Consider the following 21316-nt stretch of genomic DNA (forward strand, 5'->3'; position numbering starts at 1 on the left):
ATCACAGCGCGGATAATCACTTTTCATGCCAGCTTAGAATAATATTATTAAAAAAAAAAGGGGAGAGAGAGAGAAAGAAAGGGGGGAAAAACTCCGAGAGGGAGAGGAGCGAGGGAGCAGGGCTTTACCACTATATTATGTGGGATCTTGCGGCGGCGGGGGGTGGGGGGGAAGCAGGGAGATCCCAAACCGGCGGCCGAGGGGGGTGGGGGTGGGAGAGCCGCGGCCGCTGCGAGCGCTGCAGATAGGAGACAAAAGAGGCACAAAAGTTACTCTCGCAACTTGGACTTACAAAAAGGAGGCGGCCGGGGGGAGAAAGCCACCCGCGCTCGGGCTCCCGAGACTTTTTTCTTCGCTCTTCGCCTTTTTTTTTCCTTTTTTTTTTCCTATTTTTCCCCGGCTCCCGCCGCCGCTCCGGGGCCGGGCGCCGCCGATGGCCGCGGCCCCCCGCGCCCGGCCGTGACGCCCGAGCGGGCCCCGCCGGGCGCCGCCGCCCCGGGGCCGGCCCCGCATGCCGGGCGCTGCTCACCGCCCCGCGCCGCTCCCCTCTATGCGGCCGTAGGGTGCGCGGCGGGGCAGGGCTCACCATGTCGATGCTCCCGACTTTTGGCTTCACCCAAGAGCAAGTGGCCTGCGTCTGCGAGGTGCTCCAGCAAGGCGGCAACATCGAGCGGCTGGGGCGGTTCCTCTGGTCACTCCCTGCCTGCGAGCACCTCCACAAGAACGAGAGCGTCCTGAAGGCCAAGGCGGTGGTGGCCTTCCACCGGGGCAACTTCCGAGAGCTCTACAAGATCCTGGAGAGCCACCAGTTCTCGGCGCACAACCACCCCAAGCTGCAGCAGCTCTGGCTGAAGGCGCACTACATCGAGGCGGAGAAGCTGCGGGGGCGACCCCTAGGGGCGGTGGGCAAGTACCGGGTGCGCCGCAAGTTCCCGCTGCCCCGCTCCATCTGGGACGGCGAGGAGACCAGCTACTGCTTCAAGGAGAAGAGCCGCAGCGTCCTCCGCGAGTGGTACGCCCACAACCCTTACCCGTCCCCACGCGAGAAGCGGGAGCTGGCCGAGGCCACCGGCCTCACCACCACCCAGGTCAGCAACTGGTTCAAGAACCGCCGGCAGCGGGACCGCGCGGCCGAGGCCAAGGAAAGGTACGGCTCCCCGTGGCTCCTCCCGGCTCCCTCCAACGCCCCCCGGCTCCCCCCGGTGCCCGCGGCTCCCCGACCCCGCCGCTCGCCCCGCGCCTGTCCCTCTGCCCCATCCCCGGCTCCGAGGCCGGGTTCTCCGGGACGGGGGCGCCCAGAGAAGCAGAGGGGAGTGAAGGTGGGCGCTATGTCCACCAAAAGTAGCCCCGGGAGAGGCGGCCAGGACACCTTCCTCCCCGAGACCCCATTCCCCGGGACAGCCCCTTCTGCCGGGGTCTCTTCTCACGGCCGGCGGCGACCCCCGGTTAAGTAGCGCTGCCGCCTCCGCCCCGCCGCAACTCGGCGGAGGCGCCGAGGTGCCGGTGCGGGGCCGCGGCCTGGACGGAGAGGCCGAGGGCGGTAGGTCTCGGGGTGAGGGCTCCGCGCTCTGCACAGCTCTGAGAGCGTCTTGAGGTTTAGTTACCCCGGTGCGGATAGGGGAAGCCGGCAGACGGCCGGGAACGAGTGGATCTGAACGCTGGAAACGGTGGTTTGCAAAAAATTGCCTCTAACGTCGGCTCCTGACGTGAGGCGGGAGACAGAGCGAGGGGCTGAACGGAGCAACCTCTCACCTCGCTCCTTACATCGCAGTTCGTATTCACTACCCAGCAAGGCGCTCATGAACGCATGTTAATAGATGTATATTCTTATACCGAGCGTGATTCCGGGACCGTGTTTTTCTCGTTAAATGGAGTGAAGGGACCATTAATTGCCGGGCAGTGGTTAATGCCTACATCCTTGGGTATTCGGCATTACTTTTCCGTCAGCAGTCCCTGTGCCTTAGGAAGACAGTTCGAAAAACCAAAAAGCGTCCTCTAACTGCACAGTGGCTCCTTACTAGCTCGCTGAATTGCCGGGTCCATATGGATCTGATCGTAGGGCCTGCGCGGTTAATTAACGGATTAGAAATCTCCCGTAGATCCGTCCCTCCGAGGAGACCCTTTTTTTTTTTTTTTTTTTTTTCCGTTTCTGCTTATAACGTGTTTTGGAAACGGCAAGAGCCCCGGCCGCACAGCTGTGCAGCCCGGCAGGTTCGAGCTCCGCACAGATTTGCTCCATACATTTCCCGAAACGGTGCTAGCGCTTTAATTTTCCCTCAAATCCCCGCAAGTGTTGGTTTTACGAGATATTAGAGATCCTTTTTATTGCTGATAGCGGGGACTCACCTTCAAATATCCAAAGGAAATGAAAGTTACATATATTCCTTTTTCTTTTTTTTTTTCTTTTTCCCGAGGAATCAAATTTTAAAAGTCTCCAGGGACAAATAAGATTTTTGACATTGAAAAATACACTCAACCTAATATTGCACTCCAGGCGTTGGAAAACAGACCGTTCATGGGATTGCCATTCAGTCAAGCAAACTTGTTCAAACAGAGCTTTCTTGTCTATTTTTATTTTTTTGGCACAAAGTGTCTCCAGCCACATCCTGCAGCCCTTCTTGAGGAAAAAACCGTCAGCGCAATGGCTTTACTTCTCTCGGCCAAATCCTGAAGGACAGGGCCCCTCTGCCAGATAGCGTTCTTCAAAGCTTCCGCAGAAGCTTTTAAATAGACTGGCGATGTATTTCAGTATTTCAGGCAGGGCTGTGTTTAAAGTCTTTCTACGAGGGCTATACCTAAAAGCCTCCTTAGCCCTGACGAGACGGCCGCCCCCACCCCATCTTGCTCCTCTCATTTCGGGAAAAAAAAAAAAAATGATAATAACAAGTATATAAATGTGTGTGTGCGCCTGTGCGTGTGCAAGGGCTTGGCCAGCCTCCAGCGATTTCTCGGTATTTACCCGGTGATGGATTTTGAAATTATGTCCTGCCTTTCCGAGCCGGCTGTCTCTGTCGGTAGGCGCACCGGCGGTTCCGGCTCCCTCCGCCGCGCAGCCCGGTGCGGGGCCACCCGGACTGTAGCCCTCCGCCGCCCGGGGAGGGACGCAGGGATGGCGACGGGCGTGCGGAGAATTTCCCGAGAGGGCCGGGGAAATAAGCGAGTTAACTCTGTTTGCTTGCCTCGTCTTCCATAATGGGCTATGCTTTGAGCTTTCAGCTCAGGGCCAGGGGAAAAAAAAAAAAACTTCCAGTTACTTAAACGAAAGCCTTTCCCGCCTGATGCGAGCCTGGGCGGCTGTGCTTCTGCACAGGGCAGTCCCGTCTACGGCTCGCCGTGCTTTGGCCTTCGCAGGAGAAATTGCGGCCGAACTTCTCTTCAGCTCCGGGAGCAGTTTTAAAGTAAAAAAGGTTTTTTTGATTGTTTGTTTTTTTTTTTTTTTAAACTAATGTCTTCCTCCCTTCCCCTCTTCCCCCCCTTCTCCCCCCCCCGCCCCCCCCCTCCTCCCCCCCAAGCTGTGCAAACGTTTTGGAGGCAGAAAATGACGTTTTGGCAAAGTGACACTTTCCGCTGGGCTAGTGGCAGACACTGTTTACAAGCTCGGCGGACCTTAGACCTTTGTGCCAGATGAAGAGGCCTTAGAGGTTTGCAGAGTTTGTAAACCTACTGTTTCTGCATTTCCCCCCCCTCCAGCCGCCCCCGGGAGCCAGCTCCCCGCCGTCCGCCGCCCCCGCTCCCGCGGAGCGCGCCCCGGAGCCGCGGCCACACGGTGATTTCCCTCCCTCTTTTGTGTTTCCTATAGGGAAAACAACGAGAATTCCAACTCCAACAGCCACAACCCGCTCTCGGCGTCAATGAATGGGAATAAGACAGTTTTGGGGAGCTCAGAGGACGAGAAGACGCCGTCAGGGACCCCGGATCACACCTCCTCCAGCCCCGCGCTGCTGCTCAGCTCCAACCCCGGGCTGCAGCCCCTGCACGGCCTGGGACATCCCCAGGGCCCCAGCGCCATCCCCGTGCCCAGCGCCGACCCCATGCACCACCACAACTTGCAGGACTCCATCCTCAACCCCATGTCATCCAACCTGGTCGATCTGGGCTCTTAAAAACCGTGTAGGCGCTCCCTCCTTCACATCAGCGCCCCTTTACTCTACCCCCCCCCCCCCCCTTTTTTTTTTTTTTCCTTAATCTTACCAGAGACTTTGAAAGCAATGACACACTCCTTAGTGGATGTGTTGTGCCCTTTGGCAGCAGGCTGGCTGCTGGTTTGGAAGTTATTGGACTCGGCTGTGGGCAGTAATGTTATGAAAAGCTTTAAAGGTTGCTTAAAGGTGGTCTCAGGCGTGTAAGGGCTGTTGAACAGGAGCTGTGATTTTCACGGCAGGCTGTAAGACGGTTCGGTGTAGCAGCTCTTCCCAGCCTTAACTTCACGAATCCCTCGGTGTCACTCGATAGCGCCGGTCTGTGTGGGAAGAGGCACATTGTAATCTTTTATTTTCGGGGGGTGGGGAGGAAAGGGGAGCGCAAGGCCGCTGTTTCCATGCCTGTTTGGAAGTTACACATCGCTCCCGTTATTCTATTGTAGTTATATATCCGTGGCAGGTGTACGATGTACAATTTCAACTAAGAATACAAAAGCTGTAGTCAAGTTATAGCAGCAACACGCGCTCTAGGCAGATTCTGTAACCTTGTAGCTGATGCTATGCAGAGAGATGGCTTCTTTGGCCTTGTCCATGTGGTGCTTTCGCCATTTGCGGGGTGGGAAAGGAAGTGATGGTCCGGCTCCGGCCCGGGAGAAAGGCAGGGGCAGATTCTCCCCTCGGTGTGCAGCGAGGGCGGGCTTTAAAAAAGAGGAATTGCTGCTCAAGTTTAGACCTAAACGACAGTATCAACCGCAAGTCACTCACCTTAGTTTTGTTTATTGTTTATATTATGTGAATACATTCTTTGGAAAATATTTCTGCTTTTATTTTATAATAAAATTTAGAAATCTAACTCTGCGTGAGGTTGCTTCACTCGCCCGCGGGGTGTGTTCGGGCTCAGCCCTGAGCGGAGCAGAGCGGGCCGGTGGCCGGGGCTGACGGCACTCGGCCGGGAGAGGAGGTGGACGTCCGGGCGGTGTCAGGGTCCCCGTCCTACCCCCTCCTTCCCGGGGCTCCCCCCCTGCCGCCGCAGAGGCGAGCGGGCCTCGCCCCTCACCGGCCCCCGGGGCGTCAGTCAGCACCCCCACACCCCTGCCCCGTTTGGGGTGCCCCGCGGAGCGGCACCCGGGCACGGCGGGAGAAGCGAGCGTGAGCTCGGAGGGAGCGGAGGCAAGGGGATGGGGAAGGACAGGCGGTGCGGACCCTAAGGGGAGAGGGGAGGTCGCCCACCTGCTCCCCCGAGGGCACGGCCGAGCAGGCGGCGGGCTTTTGGCCCCAGCGGAAAGTCGCCACCCCCCTCCCCCCACGCAGACTGAGTGTGGCCAGACCCTGCTCCGGGGTCCGGCACGGCTGGGCTGCAAACGTCTTGCCAGCGCCCGTGGGAGTGATGCCGGGAATAGGATTTCTCATTGCTCTGTTCCTCTCCTTTTCCTTTCTTTCTTTCTTTTTTTTTTTTTTTTTTCCTTTTCTGTAAGCACAGGGTGGCAAAAGAGGCAGGCAAGTTGCTTCCAAATTTACTTCATTAAAAGATACGAGCTCAAGGTGATTTCATTACAATTCGCCCCCTCGCTACCAACTCTTTGCTAGAAGTCGAATGTGCTATATCATCTGTTTAAATGTTCCTCAGAGCTTGCAAGCGGTTTTATACTTTTTTTTTTCTTCCCTAAAATGAATTTCTTGTGAAGAATAAACCGAGAAATCGATATGGCTTCAAGCGGGATAGAAATATGCGTAGATCAGCAAAGATCGTGTCCAGGTTCCAAAGGCTGGCTGAAATTTCAATCAGCGGGAGTTTTGTGCGGGCAATGTCCTAATTTGATATAATCTGGGGCTGGATTAGCGCCTCGGTGCCTTTGTGGGTGCCCGCTAAAAGCACATTTCCCTGAGGCCCAGTTAATGCCTATAGAAGGGAAAGTATGGATGTCGGTAAAGGGGAGGATCGGCCTCGGAAAAAGAAGCGTTCTCTTACTCGTGGTTATAAGTCCCGTCTTCTCGTTATGCTGGGCTGCAGAGGGTCACAGCGTTATAAAGGAGACAATGTGGTATATTCAGATTTATGTTTCTCCTGTTTCTGCTCTTTGGGGTGATTTTTCAGCAGCGGAGGTGGTGCGGCTGTTGCCTCTGCTGCGGGTTCTGTGTGCATCGGGGTTTAAACGGCAGAGCCTATTATTTTCGCTGAGGGGCATCTAATAATTTTAGCTATGAATTTTAATCCTCTGAAAATAAATATTTCGCAAGTATAGGAACCACTGCTTCCTAGTGCTACAGAAGATCCCCGCTCTCTGTAAAACAATACACGCAGCGGTCCAATATTGCAAAGAATTAATTAATTGGCTAGTTAATTATTTCGTATTTTTAGAGATAGAAAGAAGATTGGGAAGGAAAACAGAACGACGGGGTTAATAAAACATATTAAAACACATCTTCGAAACCGAAATAAAGCCTTTAGGTTTTGCCCGCTGGAGGAAAAAAAAAAAAAAAAAAAAAAAAAAATTAGAGAAAGAGTAAAGCCAAGATGGGGAACATTTAAAGAGGCAGTATGAAAACAGGATGGGGCTTACGTGGATAATAAAAGGTCATATTGCACAGAGGAGGCAGAATTCGATCGGGGAAAGTAAATGAAGGGCTGACAGGGTGAGAAAGGCCCTTTGAAAGCGAGGGGTGCTGAAAACTCCTGTAAATTGCAGCGACTATCACTTATATACGGAGAAAGGAAGAGAGGGAGACTCGCTGAAGTCAATTAAAGACAGATAGAGACAGAAATCATGCAGTATGAAAAAAAAAATGAAAATCTGCAGGTCAATCTAGCATTAAGGGCGCACACAGCTTAAAACCCAGATAATGGGACGTGTGTAATGCAACCTGAAAACCCGTACATGTTAAGACTCATTTTACCGGACCGTACTTGCTTTAGTAATGATGTTTGGTAAATTAGCGCAAATCCCCCCGATTTTCCACGCACAAAAAAAGTTCCCGCTAGAGGAATATGCCGAAACTGACGTGACTAATCCTTGGTTTTAAACAGATTAGTTATGATTCACTAGCATTACGTTACGTGGGGCATATCTCATCTCAGGGTTGGTTGTTTACGGGGTACCCACGCAGGTTTCGGGGCATAAATAAAAAGGCGGTCCGCACCCGGCAGGCTTTACCCGTGAAACTCCCCCCGGCTATCCCCGGGCTGAGGCCGGGATGTGGCAGGCAAACCCCACAGCGGAGCCCCTATGGCTTGGAGACCTAAGGGAAAAACCGCGCTCCCTCTCCCTCTCGTATACGCACGCACACATATGTATGTATACATACACATGCATATATGTGAATATATATAAAAGTGGCATTTGCCCTCAGTCTAGAACCTTACCAAATTGCCTAATGAATGCACCATTTACGGGCCCCAGAACTGTAACTGGAGTAATTCCTTTAGATAGCAGGGCGCTGAATATTCACGGTGTACTAGAGCAGATTTGTTCTACTGGGGAGCCCTGTACTTTATTACACGAGTGTTGACTGTCCTGCTGCTGCTCTGAAGAGGGTTAGGACAGACACCGCACATTTGTGACAGAAAGCAATTTCGGCTGCCCTGCCAGGACGCAGCTCATCACTCTGCCGGGGCAGTACTGATGGACGCAAGGGGAGAGCATCCCGACAGGCTATTGGAAATGTGGCACAGTCTCCGAAGGGGAGTATGGCGCCTTACTGGGGACAGGGAACAAGTTTATTGGAGTAAGAGCCTTTCCTATGAGTAGGGGAGCGTGTGCTGGAGCTTGCTATCCAGCTGGTTAAACGCCTTCCCTCTGCAAGCCCTTGCAGGAATTTGGGGGATAAACAGGACCCTCTGGGAAGCACAGTCACATCTCATCTACCAAAGGCTGTGTGGCTGCGTTTTTCTTTGGATAATATAAGCCATTTTGCCACTTTGAACACAATCTACACGAGAGAAGTCGCCTGCTTGGCATATTTCTCGTGGGCTACCGCGGGGAAAGTCAGGTTCCCTCTTCTCGCCATCCCAGGCTCAGCAGTTCGGGCCTAACTGAAGCCTCAATGTGTGTTTGAGGGGGCCTGCACTAGTCCCGGAATGAAAAGCCTTGGAAGTGCCCCTGCCTGCCCAGCGATGTTTGTGTAAGGCACTTGGGCTCCTGTTACCAGACCCGGAAACAAAATCTATTGCCTTCTTTAGGAGAAACAAATGCAGATCGCATGAGCAGGCTCTTGCCTTGAACAAACCCTCACTTGAGCATGACAAATAATGCAGGGGGATGGCGATGAAAACACTGGCCACCGGCCCTTGCTGCAAAGCTCTTTAACTTCCTCTGCTTAGTGAATCAAAACGCTGCGTCTCAGACAGCCAAGAAAAATACACTGAAGGGAACTTTCAGTGCTTCAGCACACAGGGAAGAGGTGAGGGGTTTGTCTGAAGGAGAGTAGTTCTGGGCTTCGGAAAAAATACATATTTAAACTTAGGAGCTGGGCTGCCTGGTCAGATTCTTCCCATTTTGCGGCAGGGACAGGGGCTCAGTTTCCCCTCCTTGCTCCTCGGAGGCGGCTTCTCGCTCGGCGAGAAGGTCCGTCGCCTTCCCACTTACATAAAAGGGAGGGGAGGTTGTTTCGTTGTTGGTTGGCTAGGTAGGGTTTTTTCCTTGCCACTGGGCGAAAACGCTCAACTTGCAGCTCTAAATATCAAATTCGCCTTTACCCGGAGTCACGGTGTGCCGCAGAGCCGGTCCTGCTCCGCGCCCCGGGGCACCGGGAGGCGGCGGCTGCCGAGAGGGCGGCAGAGCAATGAGCTACTCCTGCCTCTAGCCCAACCCGTGTCCTACAGGTGAAAAAAAAAAAAAAAAAGAAAGAAAAGAAAAAAAAAATACAAAGAGCCCTAAAAATAAACCCAACCCAGACAGACACACGGAAACAAATTGGGACTTCACCAAGAGTCTGGGACTCAGAAGGAAACGGGGAGGTTTAGTGGCAGCTAAGATGAACAGAGAGGTAAAATGTTATATCAGCAAACACTGCTGCTCACGAAAAGGGGGGAGAGGAGAAATCACTTGGAAAGATGAAAATCGCACATGTGCTTCTGATGACCCCATTAGATGCGAAGTCCTTCAGGAAATACATATTTGAAACAGCCAGGAAAAACAAACATGCCTTTTATAGACTTGCCCGTCCCGCCATGAAAAATGCAAACCTCGGTATGGTGCGTGTGTACCTAGGGGGTGGGAGGCAGGAAGGTGGAACAGATTTTGTAAAGAACCCGATTAAAGCTACCTTCATCAGGAATATTCATTTGCGTTGCCCCGCTCTCCAAAAATAGACTGTAGGGTGAAAAGCGAGGCAGTAGTTAAAACTACCACGTGCCGGACATCTGAGTCTGAAAAGTGACTGTCAGGAGCTCGTCTGGGTGTCAACACAGGCAAGACTGGCTGGCAACAGTGAGGAAGGAAAAAAACGGGGTGCGTGTGTGTGAAGAGTTGAAAAGACACTTTATAATGCCTACAGTTTGCTGCAAAGTTGCGCGAAGTCCAGTGAATCATATTGGAAGAGCGATTTCTAGCAGCGCAGGAGTTTGGTTCTGGGCAGAGAAACCCCCAACCCCGCGGTTCCAAAATGCCGCTTTAGATGCAGTTGTGCTGAGGGTCGGCGGAGAGAACAGAGACTCGATCCGAGAGCACTTGAGCAGTGAAGGCATCATAGTTCCTCCTCTTCCCACCCCTGCACACCTCGGGGTGTGCGGAGCAGGTGACTCTGAACCCTTCTGGTGCAGTGGGATGCGTTTAATCGGAAGCGGCTAAATATCGTCGCCCTGTTGTCACTGAAGGACCGCGTGAGGGGGGGGGAAGCATTAGCAAAGCCTGAGCTACTGGCGTCCCCGAGAGAGGCCCGACCCGACCACCGAGCAGGGCTGAGCCGGGACCCCTCCGGCGGCCGGGGCACAGGCGGCCCCCAACGGCAGCAGCAGGCAGCCGCTTAGTTTCACGGCGCCGGGGTGCCGGCGCCGTGAAACCTACCGGCTGCTGGCTCCTGCCGTCGGGGGCCGCCTATTCCCCGGCCGCCGGCTCCTGCCGTCGGGGGCTGCCTGTGCCCCGGCAGCCGGAGCCACCCCGTCGTAGGGAACCGCTGTTTCTCGCCGACGGGGGCACACACGGCGGGCGGTGTACCCTGCGGTTCGCTCCTGCCAGCCTGCTCCACTGCCGAAGTCGGAGGAGCAGGGCAGGGGCAGCGCTTCCCTGGGGCAGCGGAGGGCACGGGGGATGCTGGGGCCGGGGGGGAGACGACGGGGCTCCCAGGCTGCCGCGGAGCCAGGGACGAGTGGGTTTCTCTCAATAGCAGGAGATATTCAGTTACACATGAGCCCAGCAGCTGCTCGGGGCGAGGATCCGCACCCCTACGCACCGCGCAGCGAGCGAGGAAGGGAGAGGATGTTTAAAACTTAAGAAACAGCTTGGGACACTGCTCTTAAGAGCGTGTCGAGCGCACACCCAACAAAATCATCAACAACTGGAAAGTCAGGAAAGTTTGGAAACCTCCCGGATTCAAACGAAACCAGACGTGGGGCAGGGAGGTGTTGGCAGCGCTGCGCAGGGCGCGGAGCCGGGCGGCGGAGGCCCCGCGAGCGGCCGTGGGGAGCGGCGTGGGGGTAGGCTCCGTCCCTGCGCAGCAACCTTGTTGCCTTCCTAAATTAGAAGGGCCGGAGGTGGACGATCCCACCTCACTCGCGATTTTAGCAGAAACCGAGGCGGTGGGAGGCAAGAGGTGATGCTGACAGCGGGCTCTGCGGATGTGTGCGGAGCCAGGCTCCGTCTCCCCCAGTGCGCCCAGAAAATGTCAGTGTTTTCTCCTTCATAGGTGCGGTAGATTCCCCACGGTGCCGTGGCTCTGCGGGGTGGTTTCGGCCGGAGAAAAGCCCCGGATACCTTTCAGCTTAGAAGGGGCATTCTTTTTCTCGGGCGAGGCCGTCACAGAGAAAGCGAGGGTGTTTCCCACCTACAGGCTATTACTTTTGAGACCTGACGGTTATTTCTGCCAGTCTCCGAGATGCCGTCCCCGCAGGGGATCTCCGCAGGTTTAGGGCGGCCAGTCGCTCTCCCATAATTACTCTAAATCGGGTGTATTTATTACCTCGACTAGTGCCGGGCCATCGCAAATAAAGCCGCTCACCGGGGCACTGCTGCCGTCACCATTAATTTGAAACACACACACCCCCCCGAGCCCAGTGCGGGGGGAAGGACCGGGCTATTGCACTGCCCGTCCCCACCTCCTGTCGCTCGCCCGCCCGGCCCTTGCCGGTGCCCCCGCACGGGCGGCGCGGGGTTTGTACCCCAAGGAGAGCCTGGCCCTCACTGAGGTGCCCCAAGGAGGGGCCGAGGGGCCGCCCGAAACCTCCTCCCGCACACCCGGCGGCTGGGAAGGGTCCGGGGAGGTCCGTACCCCCGCTCCGCATCGCCCGGCTGGGGCAGACGTCGAGGGATACGACGGAGAGCAGTGTCCGCAGGGTGCAGGCTCCCCTATCTGCCTTTTACCCCCACTGCCCTTCGAGGCCACAAAATGCCCCCGCGGTCGGTCTGCAATGCGGGGGGTCCCCAGCCCGGCGGTGCCCCTGTAGGTGCCCGGCGACGCCCCGGCTGCCCCCTCCTCTGGGCCGCGCCGCTTGCATGGGCTCACTGGAGCCAGGAGCCGCCCTGCGAAAAGCAGAGAGGGGCTGTGATGTTAGTGCGAGAGAAGGCTTGAGCCTGCTGCCTACCCGCTCGGTTGGCATGCGTTGCCATTTCGATGGTATCTCGCTTTTGGAGGCATTTTATGGCTGGGGGAAATCTAATCCGGTGAAGAGAAAGGAAGAGAATACTGTTGGCATTGAATGAACTCCGTGTGGTAATCTTCGGGTAAATGTGCGGGTTTCCATGCCAAAGCAAAGTGGTTTTTTTCGTCGGGTCTGCTCATACTCTGAAGGGAGGCGAAGACACCATTTAAGAAATCCAGCTGGTTGCAAATCATACATTTAATCTCTCAGCTGGAATGATTTAATGGATCAGTATCGAGTAACAGTCCTGGAAAAGTAGCCTCCTAAAAAAACAGAGATAAATCCTGATTGAATAATAGTAAATGAAAACCGTGGATTACAGTGACTGCAAGACAGTATTTTCCTTGCAGTCCTCGAAAGATGCCGCCTCAGAGGGGCCAACCCAGTCGACAAAGCCCCGCGGGTCATTTTGACTTTGGCGGGGGCAGGTCCCGGCAGCCTGCCGTGCTCCCCCGTACCCCACCTTGGGGCAGGCTCCCTCCTCTCTCCTCCTGCCCTGGGCACCTTCTGAAACGGCTTCTCTGAGGTGCAGGCAACAGAGACACAAGCCCTGCCTCCGGCGCTCCGCGACGGAGCGAGCGTCGACGCGCCCGGGCCCGAGGCGCGCCTCCAGCGGAGGCATCGGCGGGGGCAGCGGGGGGCTCCCCCCGAGGGGGCACCGGCAGCCCGGACCCACGGAGGCGGCCTCGCCGAAAGCCACCCGTCTGCCTTGGGCCGGCCCAGGGGCCTCGCCGGGATTTTTCCTTTTCTAGCAGGAAAGGCGCAGAGGCGGGGGAAGGAGCTGTTACGCTGGGGAAAACTGTCATTTTCCCCTGAAATGTGAAAACAGGAGAGCAAACCCCTTTGCCCATTTCTGTCCATTTGGGACGTGCTGGAGAGAGAAGCGGTACCGAGGCGATGGGGGGAGCTGGGGGCAGCGCGCTGCCCGCGGGGGCCCCTTCGGCGGCCGGGGCTCAGGGGGCTTTTTTAACTCTCCCATTGCCGTAACTTTAACCGGGCTCCAGCAGCTCGGGTCAAGCCGTCATTGAAAGAAAGATCTCGGCCGGGCGTGCCACAGCACTTGACTCACCTCCTCCCGGCCCGAGGGGGAGATCATTACGGTCCTTAATTAAAAGCACTTCCTCGGCGGGGCAGGTGCTTTCCTTGCAGCGGCCCCGGGAGCTGGGTCACCCCGGGCACCCCCCTGCCCCTCCGTGCCCCCACTCGGGTCTCGCGGGCGGCTGCCGTGCGGGGCCCCGGCCGCTAACCCCCAGCCCCCCGCCTCGCCCCGGGGAGCCCACCGCCGCTCCCCGCTCTGCCCTGCGAGCTGAGCGAGGGAAGGAAAATCCCCGCAAGGGCTGGCGGCGGGGCCGGGTCGGCAGCACACGCGTGGCCGCTCCCCGCCCACCCGTGGGCGCTCTCTCCCCGTCTCCCCTCGCCGCCCCGGCGGACCTGCCCTTCTCCGTCCCGCGGCGGTGTGGGGCTGGGGTTTTTTTGTTTGTTGATTTTTATTATTTTTTTTCCCCAAATCATCCTCTTGGCAGCCCAGGGGAGCCAGAGTTTTAGGGGGAGAGGTGGGTTTGCTCTCACGTTTCCCGTCGTTTAGTGTTACCAACGGTGAGGCCCCGTCGGAGCGCGCTTCTGCAGGGGACTCTGAGCCGCGCACACCCCGGACGGGGGAGCACACCTTTGCTTAAGGTTATTTTACTCGGAGCAAAGATGAGAGGGCAGCGAGGAGAGCGCGGGAGGGATCGCCGCTCGGCTGGGTCGTCCCGCAGCCCGGCTGGCCGCATCGAGCAGCATCGCCCTTATAAGGAATGTAATGCAAGGGCGAATGTCGTCAGCACAGCATTAGCACATTTTTGTCATTAAATGTACTGGAGTCGTAATAGTTGTTTATATTTACAGGGCATTCTTGAACGCAAACCACATGCGCAAATCATCCCTAGATGAATCTGGAGTCGGTGAAAGTCAGTACTTCCCAAGGACAGCTTTGGTGACAAGGGCAGCTCGGGTCAAAATCAGTTTAATTTGGTGTTACCTATTTATAGAGATGGAAAATCGAAATGAAGTTAAAGAAACGGGACCTCGAAAAATCTCAGGAAGTGTTGAGAATCTCAATCTATTTTTTTTTCTTTGTTCACATTATTGTATGCTTTTCAATCTCAGCCTCTTTCTAAAAATATTACTGTAAATATACTGTATATTAATATAAATTTAAATATAAATATAAATTTAAAACGACTCCTCCATTTCAAAAGACCTTTCCAAAATTTTTCAACAGTTTCAATGTCTTAACAATGTTTTTATATAGAAAGGTTGTTAGAATTCTCCTTTGTTTTTCTGCAGGCAATATGGACTTTGACAAATGGGTATTTTATATTTGCTATTATTATTTTTTCACATTGCCTTCAAATTAATTAGTATAAGCTTTTGAAAAAATCCCCACCTGCCCTGTCTATTGAACTCATAGCTACTATCACGCAACTCACTTCTGTAAGAAAAGCTAAATAAAATAGCTGTTCTAAAAAGCAAAGTGTTCATGTGCACGAGTCAGAAAACTGTTGATCTTAATCATAAAGGACTCAAAGGCTCTTTTTAACACTTGGCTTTCAATCTATACAGCCTTTATATGATTACTTTTTCTATTAAGGGCCTGTTTTACAACTGGAATGTAAGCAGATATGTGTAAAATTTTAGGTACGATATGCTTTAAAACATAGACTCGTGGGTGTTTAATGTTACTTACAATGGTATAGCTACAGATATTCAAATAATAAATTATTTCTAAAGCATGTGAAAAGGATTTGTGTCTTTTCCTTGCATTTGTTTTTCAGCCAAGAGCAAAGGCCTGGCTCTGTTCTTTTTGAAGACAGTGGCAAAGTTCCCACCTACACCCCAAGGATCCGTGAAGTCAGTCAGAGTTTTTCCATGGACTTTGGATCAAGCCCATAGCATGAGTCAATTTAAGAAGTGACTACTTCTCTCTCATAGAAATGCACACTGCATTTGCTTAGATAACTACATCTCGAGGATTTTTTTCCACCCCCACACTCTAGGATCTTAAATGAGGAAATTCTTTAGTCAAAATTTCCTTGAAATGGGTCCAAATATCCCTGTTCCCACCAAGTACACACCTACAGTTTGGGACTTGCTCTAGGTGGCACTACTCTTCTCAAAACCACACTTCTTTTTGTCCCTGTTCACCTTCTGATCTGTCTTCCTCATAATCCTCCAACAAATCTGTCTTTTGTGAGACAGAGAACCAGGAGATTCTGGAAAAGGAGACCCGGGGAATCAGCGGAGACCCAACAGCAGCACCAAACACAGGGATGACATAGAAAGAAAGACCCACTCTCCCCACCCTTCATTTCTGGCACTAACTCCCCCACTTTCCTCACTCCACAACCTCCCTCTAATGAATATTCCTCGAGAAAAGGTGTTTTATATGGGCAGGAACGGCTTTACTGCCCTCTCTGCTAGTTACAGAAAATTCATCCACCCCTTGTTGCTCACTAGAAAGAAAACATCACGGTGGAAGAGCAGACTGTTTGGGTAGATTCTGGTTAAAAACCCCAACCATCTGGCCCTTACAGGATTATCTGCTACAACAAAGATCCTCCAAGGACAACAATGCCTGCAGCCCTGCAGCCAGCACAGGGCAGGGGCAGGAGCAGGCACTACATGGGGGGTGAAGGAGCCCATCCTGCAGCCCAGTCGCCTCTAGGTGCCCCCCAGCAGATGGTGCATGATCATATCTGCCGTATGTAGCTTGCTCTGCTCAGCCAGCATCAGGAGGGTGGAAAGGTGAGCCCCTCGCCACATTTCCAGCTTGCCGTCAGTCTGTGCTATGCGTAGTTTGGCTGGACCCCAGAGCCCGCCTGGGAATCTTCAGATCACATCTGTGTTTGATTACATCTGTTTGGAGCATCTGTTTATGTCTATCTGTGGCATTATGAAGGAATCTCCGAGGCCTGCTCTGTTATGTCATGCAGAAGTGAAACGGTGTCAGTGAGTCAGCGCTGCAGCACCATCAGTGACCAGCAATTGGCCGAGCCGACCGAGTGTGTGAAGCTGAGATGGGGCGACATGGAGGTGTGAAAGGTTGGCTGGGGTTTATCCACCCCACACCAGGCCATGGACCCACTGCCACCAGCGCTCGCTGGCATTTCAGCTGAGAAATCTGCTTGCGTTTGTTTGTGTCAAGAAGAGACATTTGCGTAATTAATGTTTCCTCATTTCTTGCAAATCCCTACTCTCCAAGGAGTGAATAATGCTGACTCCTGGGCAGGTCGGAAGCGTTTGTGCAACATTTGTGTGTATTTCCCAAGTGCGGACTTGGAAACCTGTGGTTGCTGGTCCCAGTGGTCCCCTCTCAGGTGTAAATCACCAGCACAGCAGTCTCCAGCTGGTGCAGCAGTACTGGCTGGGGGAGGCTGGTGGGGAGGACAGAAGCCAGATAGAGCTGTAAAATAGCCCAGCATTTATTTACGGCATAATAGCAATTAATTTTGCCTTCTAACTTTGTGGCAACTGTATCCAGTCTCTGGGTACATTAAGTCAAAAATAAAATTGCTCCTTTGCATACAAGTAGATCACTGATATTGATACTTAACTAATCAATTTTCTTCTGTCATTTGCAAACACCAGGTAAGTTTTATTCAACTGCAATAGGTGGTGGAAGGCAATGCTGCTTTTTATCTGTTATTGTGCTGAAATGGTGAATCTGCCAATGCAGTACTTTTTTTAATCAGATCTGGGTATCTAAATGAGAATGCTTTAAAAAAAGAGGGGCAATGTGCTACTGGGATCCCATAACCAGCTCCTCACAACAGATGAGTGTGCTAATTTGACTGTCCATTGCAGAGTGAACATCAGCATGAGGAGCACCCAGTGTGACCTGTGTGCTTCAGGATACTGGTACATCTACAAGCACCCGTACGCAAAAGCAACATAATTGTTTTATTGCTGAGCAATCTGGGACAGGGAACTGGCTGACAATCCTGGAAGTTCAAACTATTGATAACCAATATTAACTCAAACTCCTTTTAAGACTCATTTGTAGATCAAAACTCTCAAGCAAAAGAGCTTTATAAATTTCCAGACCATCTGAGACTGTCACCAACACATTTTATAGTGTCCTGGACCAAGCCTAGCCCCCTTTATTTGTGAAGTGTAGCCTCCTCCATCAAGGCTGCCATTGCCTGTGACCTCTGAAGAACACTGCTATCGATTAAACAGTTTTGATTTCTCACGCTGCAAAGCCATAAACCTGTATTTTACCTTTCACTACCATCAGCATTCTCTATCACAGTACAGTAACTGCGTAGGTTTTATGATGTGATAGGACACAATGTGGTGTATGCTAAGCATTTCATCAGAGCCTGTTCTCCCAGAATTCCAATCGTGTTGCCAAGCAAATGGTGGTCGTGGCAGAGTTTCAATGACAAAATGCTGTAAGTCAATTACTGGTTCTGTGATGACAAAATCTTGCAGGTGATGTACGTGATTTCTAGAAAGGGTTCATTTCCTTTTATCGACTGATAGACTTATTCCTCCTGGAAATAAATATAGCCTTGAGGGGAATACTGTTTTGCCACTTCTGTTTTATTGTATATAATTCACAGATTAAAAGTTCCCTGTTGTAAACTTGTATTTTACCTTTCAGTGTTGTCAGTGATGGAACAGCCTACCTCCAAAATTAGACAGGAGCCACCCATAAGGGTAAGGTATAATGAGCTATAGGATAAATAGTGTCCAGTGCTTGGATTGTGAGTCTTGTTGACACTGCCTAGAGAGCTGTCTAGATGTCTGTTCTATGTATATAGGATGATATTTTACAGTTTTCTGTTTTCACTAGGAAACAGATACACATCCTGATTTGTCCCCACCAAAGGATAAACCCTCTTACCTATATCTTATATATTATGCAGTATTTTATACATACATATCTATCTCTCTTCTGTTAAACCTCAGATTGCTTCTGTCGATCTTCCCCGAAGTTTTTCCAATTTGTCCCTACTGTTCAAATAATACTGCCCTGAAGTTAACATAATGTGACAAAAGAGTGGGATCACATGATAGCTATTGTAACTCTATGCCATGACATAAACAGTTATCACAGTTACCACACCTTGGATTGGCACAGCAATGTAGTGAAGGGGCATATGCACCCTGGCATTCACTAGCATGCCCGATTTTTACTATCCGTTAATTATTTTTCATAGATATCTTCATGTTGTATTCTTCTCCTGCAACAAATCTCATATCATTCATTTCTATCCACATTTTAATCTCCCTGATTCCTTTGTTTCATTCGCAGTTCAGCAATATTTCCTAACCCAGTGTCATTTGAAAGTGTCAGTGATAGGTATTGTATTCCCTCTGATTGTTAATGAAGATGTCAAAGATTATGTCAAATACTGCTCTCACTAAATGCTCCGTTCTAGATTTGATACACTACCATTAAACTTAACGTGTTTTTTTTTCAGAGCCATTCAGGCACCCTTTCAACTTCAGGCTTGCTCCCAGGAATTTAAAATTAATTTCCAGGTAAGATTGTACTATGAAACAATCTAATAAAATACACATACAGCTACTGTACCTCTGTCATCATTCAGTTTTGTGATTACATAGTAAAATGAATGATTAATTTTCCATGTCAGGATTCTTTTTTGACAGCCCTGTTGCAATCAGTTTGCACGTGTGAAAAAAGTCCAATGCTTCCCTGAAGTGATGAGTTTATTGCACACGTGGTATAAAATAAGAAGCAATTTTTAGCCCCAGGTGTGAGGAGTGGCAAGGAAGGATGATGGCAGTGAGGGAATGGTCTCATGTGGGATAGTTCATTTAGGGCACTCCCAGCCACTTTTTTATACTTTTTTTTTTTTTCCTGGAGCAATTTGAACCCAAGCAAGGAGCAGCCTATTGGCTGAATTAATTGGTTTGCCATGGACCACTCCCGCTCACTATTTTTCCTAGAGGACTTCAGCATTTCTGCCTCACGTGACTGATGTTGTATTAGGGAAAAGACCCTTGGAGCTTCCAGGACAAAGTTTAGGCTAGACACATGTCCACAGCAGGTTGCATACAATCATCAAGGCAAGCTAGAGGTGGAGACCTCCTGCTGTGGTCAAAACTAAGAGGAATTCACAATAACAATAGTTTCTGTCTGAAAATATAAAATCATCTAATCAAGAAAGGTCAACTTCCTGCTGAAAGAAAGGAAACAAATTCTCTATGAGTTCTGTATTAAGTATTTTTCTTTTGTTGTGGTGAAGATCTCATCCCATTCCTCCCAACATCAGTGGTTTATGTCTTAATGTACTCATCTCGAAATAAAATTTATCTCGAAATAAAATTCAGCTTAGAGTAGGCTGGGAGAAGCCCTCCAGTCGTCATCCCACAGGAGGGAAGTGGACAACCTTCTTGAGAAAGAGGGGAGCTCAAAACACCCTAGAATAGCCCAGAAGGTTCTGGATTGGCAACACGAGTGGAGTGTTCCCCATTTAGCCACATGACATAAAGAGGGCAAAGACAGTGGACAGAGCAGGACTCACCTGTTCCTCTCCTGCCTGCAAGAACTAGCTTTGGAAATACAGGCAGCAGCATCTGAGAAACAGGTGGTCAGCATGAAATGGTCAGCATGGCAGTTTAGACAGCTCACAAAATAATGGGTGAGGTCTGAGGTATGAGGTCTGAGTACCCCTCCTCTCACTTTGAATACCTACTCCCTCTGGCGTAAGCAGAAACTACAGGTTAAAAAGAAGGGAGAAGTATTGATGGCAGGCAGGTTACCTGCAGAGGATTTGGATGGAGCTCTAGGGTTATGAAATCAACAAGAGCAAAATAAAGAGCAAAAATGATCAAGAGGAAAATAAACCAAACCTTTCATTGGGTTGTTACAGAGGAGACATCAACTCTGACCAACATACTACAACAAAATGGTCTTCAGTTGTACCAAGAATTTGTCCTCTGGCATGAATTAACCCCTACTTCACTCTCTGTCATCTAGTCAAACACAATTTAATTTCTTCAGCTTCCATAAAAAAATAGCCGTGCATCACTTGGCCATGGTCACAGGCCGGACTGGTCACTACCCCCCCTTAAGTGCCTCTTCTGTTTGCCTCTTGTGTAGCTGGCCTGACTTCCGCACCACACTACCAGGGGGGTCGTGCCACCTAACCCTGGATTTTGGCCCCATTCTCCCCTCCTCCGAGCACGCTAATAAGGGCCAAACGGATCAGCCTCCAAACCCTTTTTAGCCTTCAAACCTGTAGCTGTGGAGCTGCTGCCCGGAAATATTCGCTTACAGGAGGGTCCCTCTGCTGCCCCAGGTGAGGCACGCTTAGCCGGCCGTAGGCTGGGGTCCCTCCTGCCCGGTGCTACTTCACTTATTTCTAGTAGTAGCTTTGGGAAGGGTGAACCAGTCCCTGCGCCGTCGTCGTCGTCCCCCAGCGGCGACTCACCCCGGGCGCGTCCCCGCGGGCGGGAGCGCGCCCGCCGGCGGCGGCCCTGGCCGAGGCCGCGGCGCCACCTAGCGGTGGCGCCGCGGCCTCGGCCAGGGCCGCCGCCGGCGGGCGCGCTCCCGTGCCCGTCCTAACGTCATCTTAAGAGGCGGAGGGATGGCTGGGGACTAATTACGAGGTGCATGTTAAAGAAGACAAACTCGGCGGTTCGCGTTCTCCTGGTCTATTCGTACAGACCGTCTCCTGTGACGGAATGATGCTCTAACGACGGCACTCGAAGAGCTGTTAAAACGTGGTGAAGGTGTTCGGCTCAAAACGCTTGGTCCCGGTGTTACTTCGACACAGTGGGTTAATCGCCCGTGAAGGCCTAGGGCTCGCACATTGCACACGCCCCAAGTGTCTCGGGTGGTTCTCGGGAGCAGCGGTGAGACGCAAAAAAAGGAAAAAAAAAAAAAAAAAAAAAAGATTTAAGGGCCCCGGTTCTCATTTCGCCTCCTCCAGTTCTGTGGTTGTGGACTGAATCGCCTTCAGTGGAGTCACTCCTCATTTCAAGCAGTGTGAAAGCGAAGCTGGCCTCGCAGGTTTTCTGGTCCGGCGGTGAGGCATGAGCTGGTTATAACAGAGGGTGGGGAGTGCTGGGGAAGGGGACCTGTTGCCGGCACTGCAAACCTGGGGGCTGGAGAGGGAAGAGACAGGAGCAGCCTTGGGACAGGGAGGGAAAGAGGGGTCAGGAACCTAATGCAGTTCCAGTGCAGAATGATGCCTGTTTTCTCAGGAGAGAAGGGTCAGCACCTCCAGTCTAGCTTGGTGGTGACTTTCAGAGCTGTTTTCTGAAGTGCTTTTTTTCTTAGAAGCACAGGAGTAGGCACAGTGTGTCAGACTTAGCATCCACCCAGTCCACTGTCCCGGCCTGGACACTGACTCATTGCAGGTGCTGC

At 52.1% G+C, this 21316-nt stretch overlaps 1 protein-coding gene across 2 annotated transcripts; it reads left to right on the top strand.

Annotated features, from left to right (window-relative positions):
* The first annotated feature begins 587 nt into the window (after nucleotides 1–587).
* On the top strand, nucleotides 588–4990 carry SIX2 (SIX homeobox 2). Of its 2 annotated transcripts, none has more exons than XM_074168269.1 (2): nucleotides 588–1147; nucleotides 3800–4990. In XM_074168269.1, exons 1-2 carry the CDS (start codon nucleotides 588–590, stop codon nucleotides 4101–4103), a joined length of 864 nt encoding a protein of 287 aa, XP_074024370.1. In that variant the 3' UTR covers nucleotides 4104–4990. The 2 variants fall into 2 exon arrangements, with proteins under 2 accessions (XP_074024370.1, XP_074024369.1); XM_074168268.1 differs by having other exon boundaries at nucleotides 588–1159; nucleotides 3800–4103.
* The last annotated feature ends 16326 nt before the right edge of the window (nucleotides 4991–21316 follow it).

The sequence above is a fragment of the Numenius arquata genome, chromosome 2 (genome assembly GCF_964106895.1).
Source record: "Numenius arquata chromosome 2, bNumArq3.hap1.1, whole genome shotgun sequence".
Lineage (NCBI taxonomy): Eukaryota > Metazoa > Chordata > Aves > Charadriiformes > Scolopacidae > Numenius > Numenius arquata.

What these genes read in the sequence shown, in the direction of transcription:
- SIX2 (XM_074168268.1), top strand. Translation starts at nt 588, where the DNA reads ATGTCGATGCTCCCGACTTTTGGCTTCACCCAAGAGCAAGTGGCCTGC. An exon ending in AAGGAAAGGTACGGCTCCCC is followed by an intron (nt 1,160 to 3,799) that starts GTGGCTCCTCCC and finishes TGTTTCCTATAG; the next exon opens with GGAAAACAACGAGAATTCCA.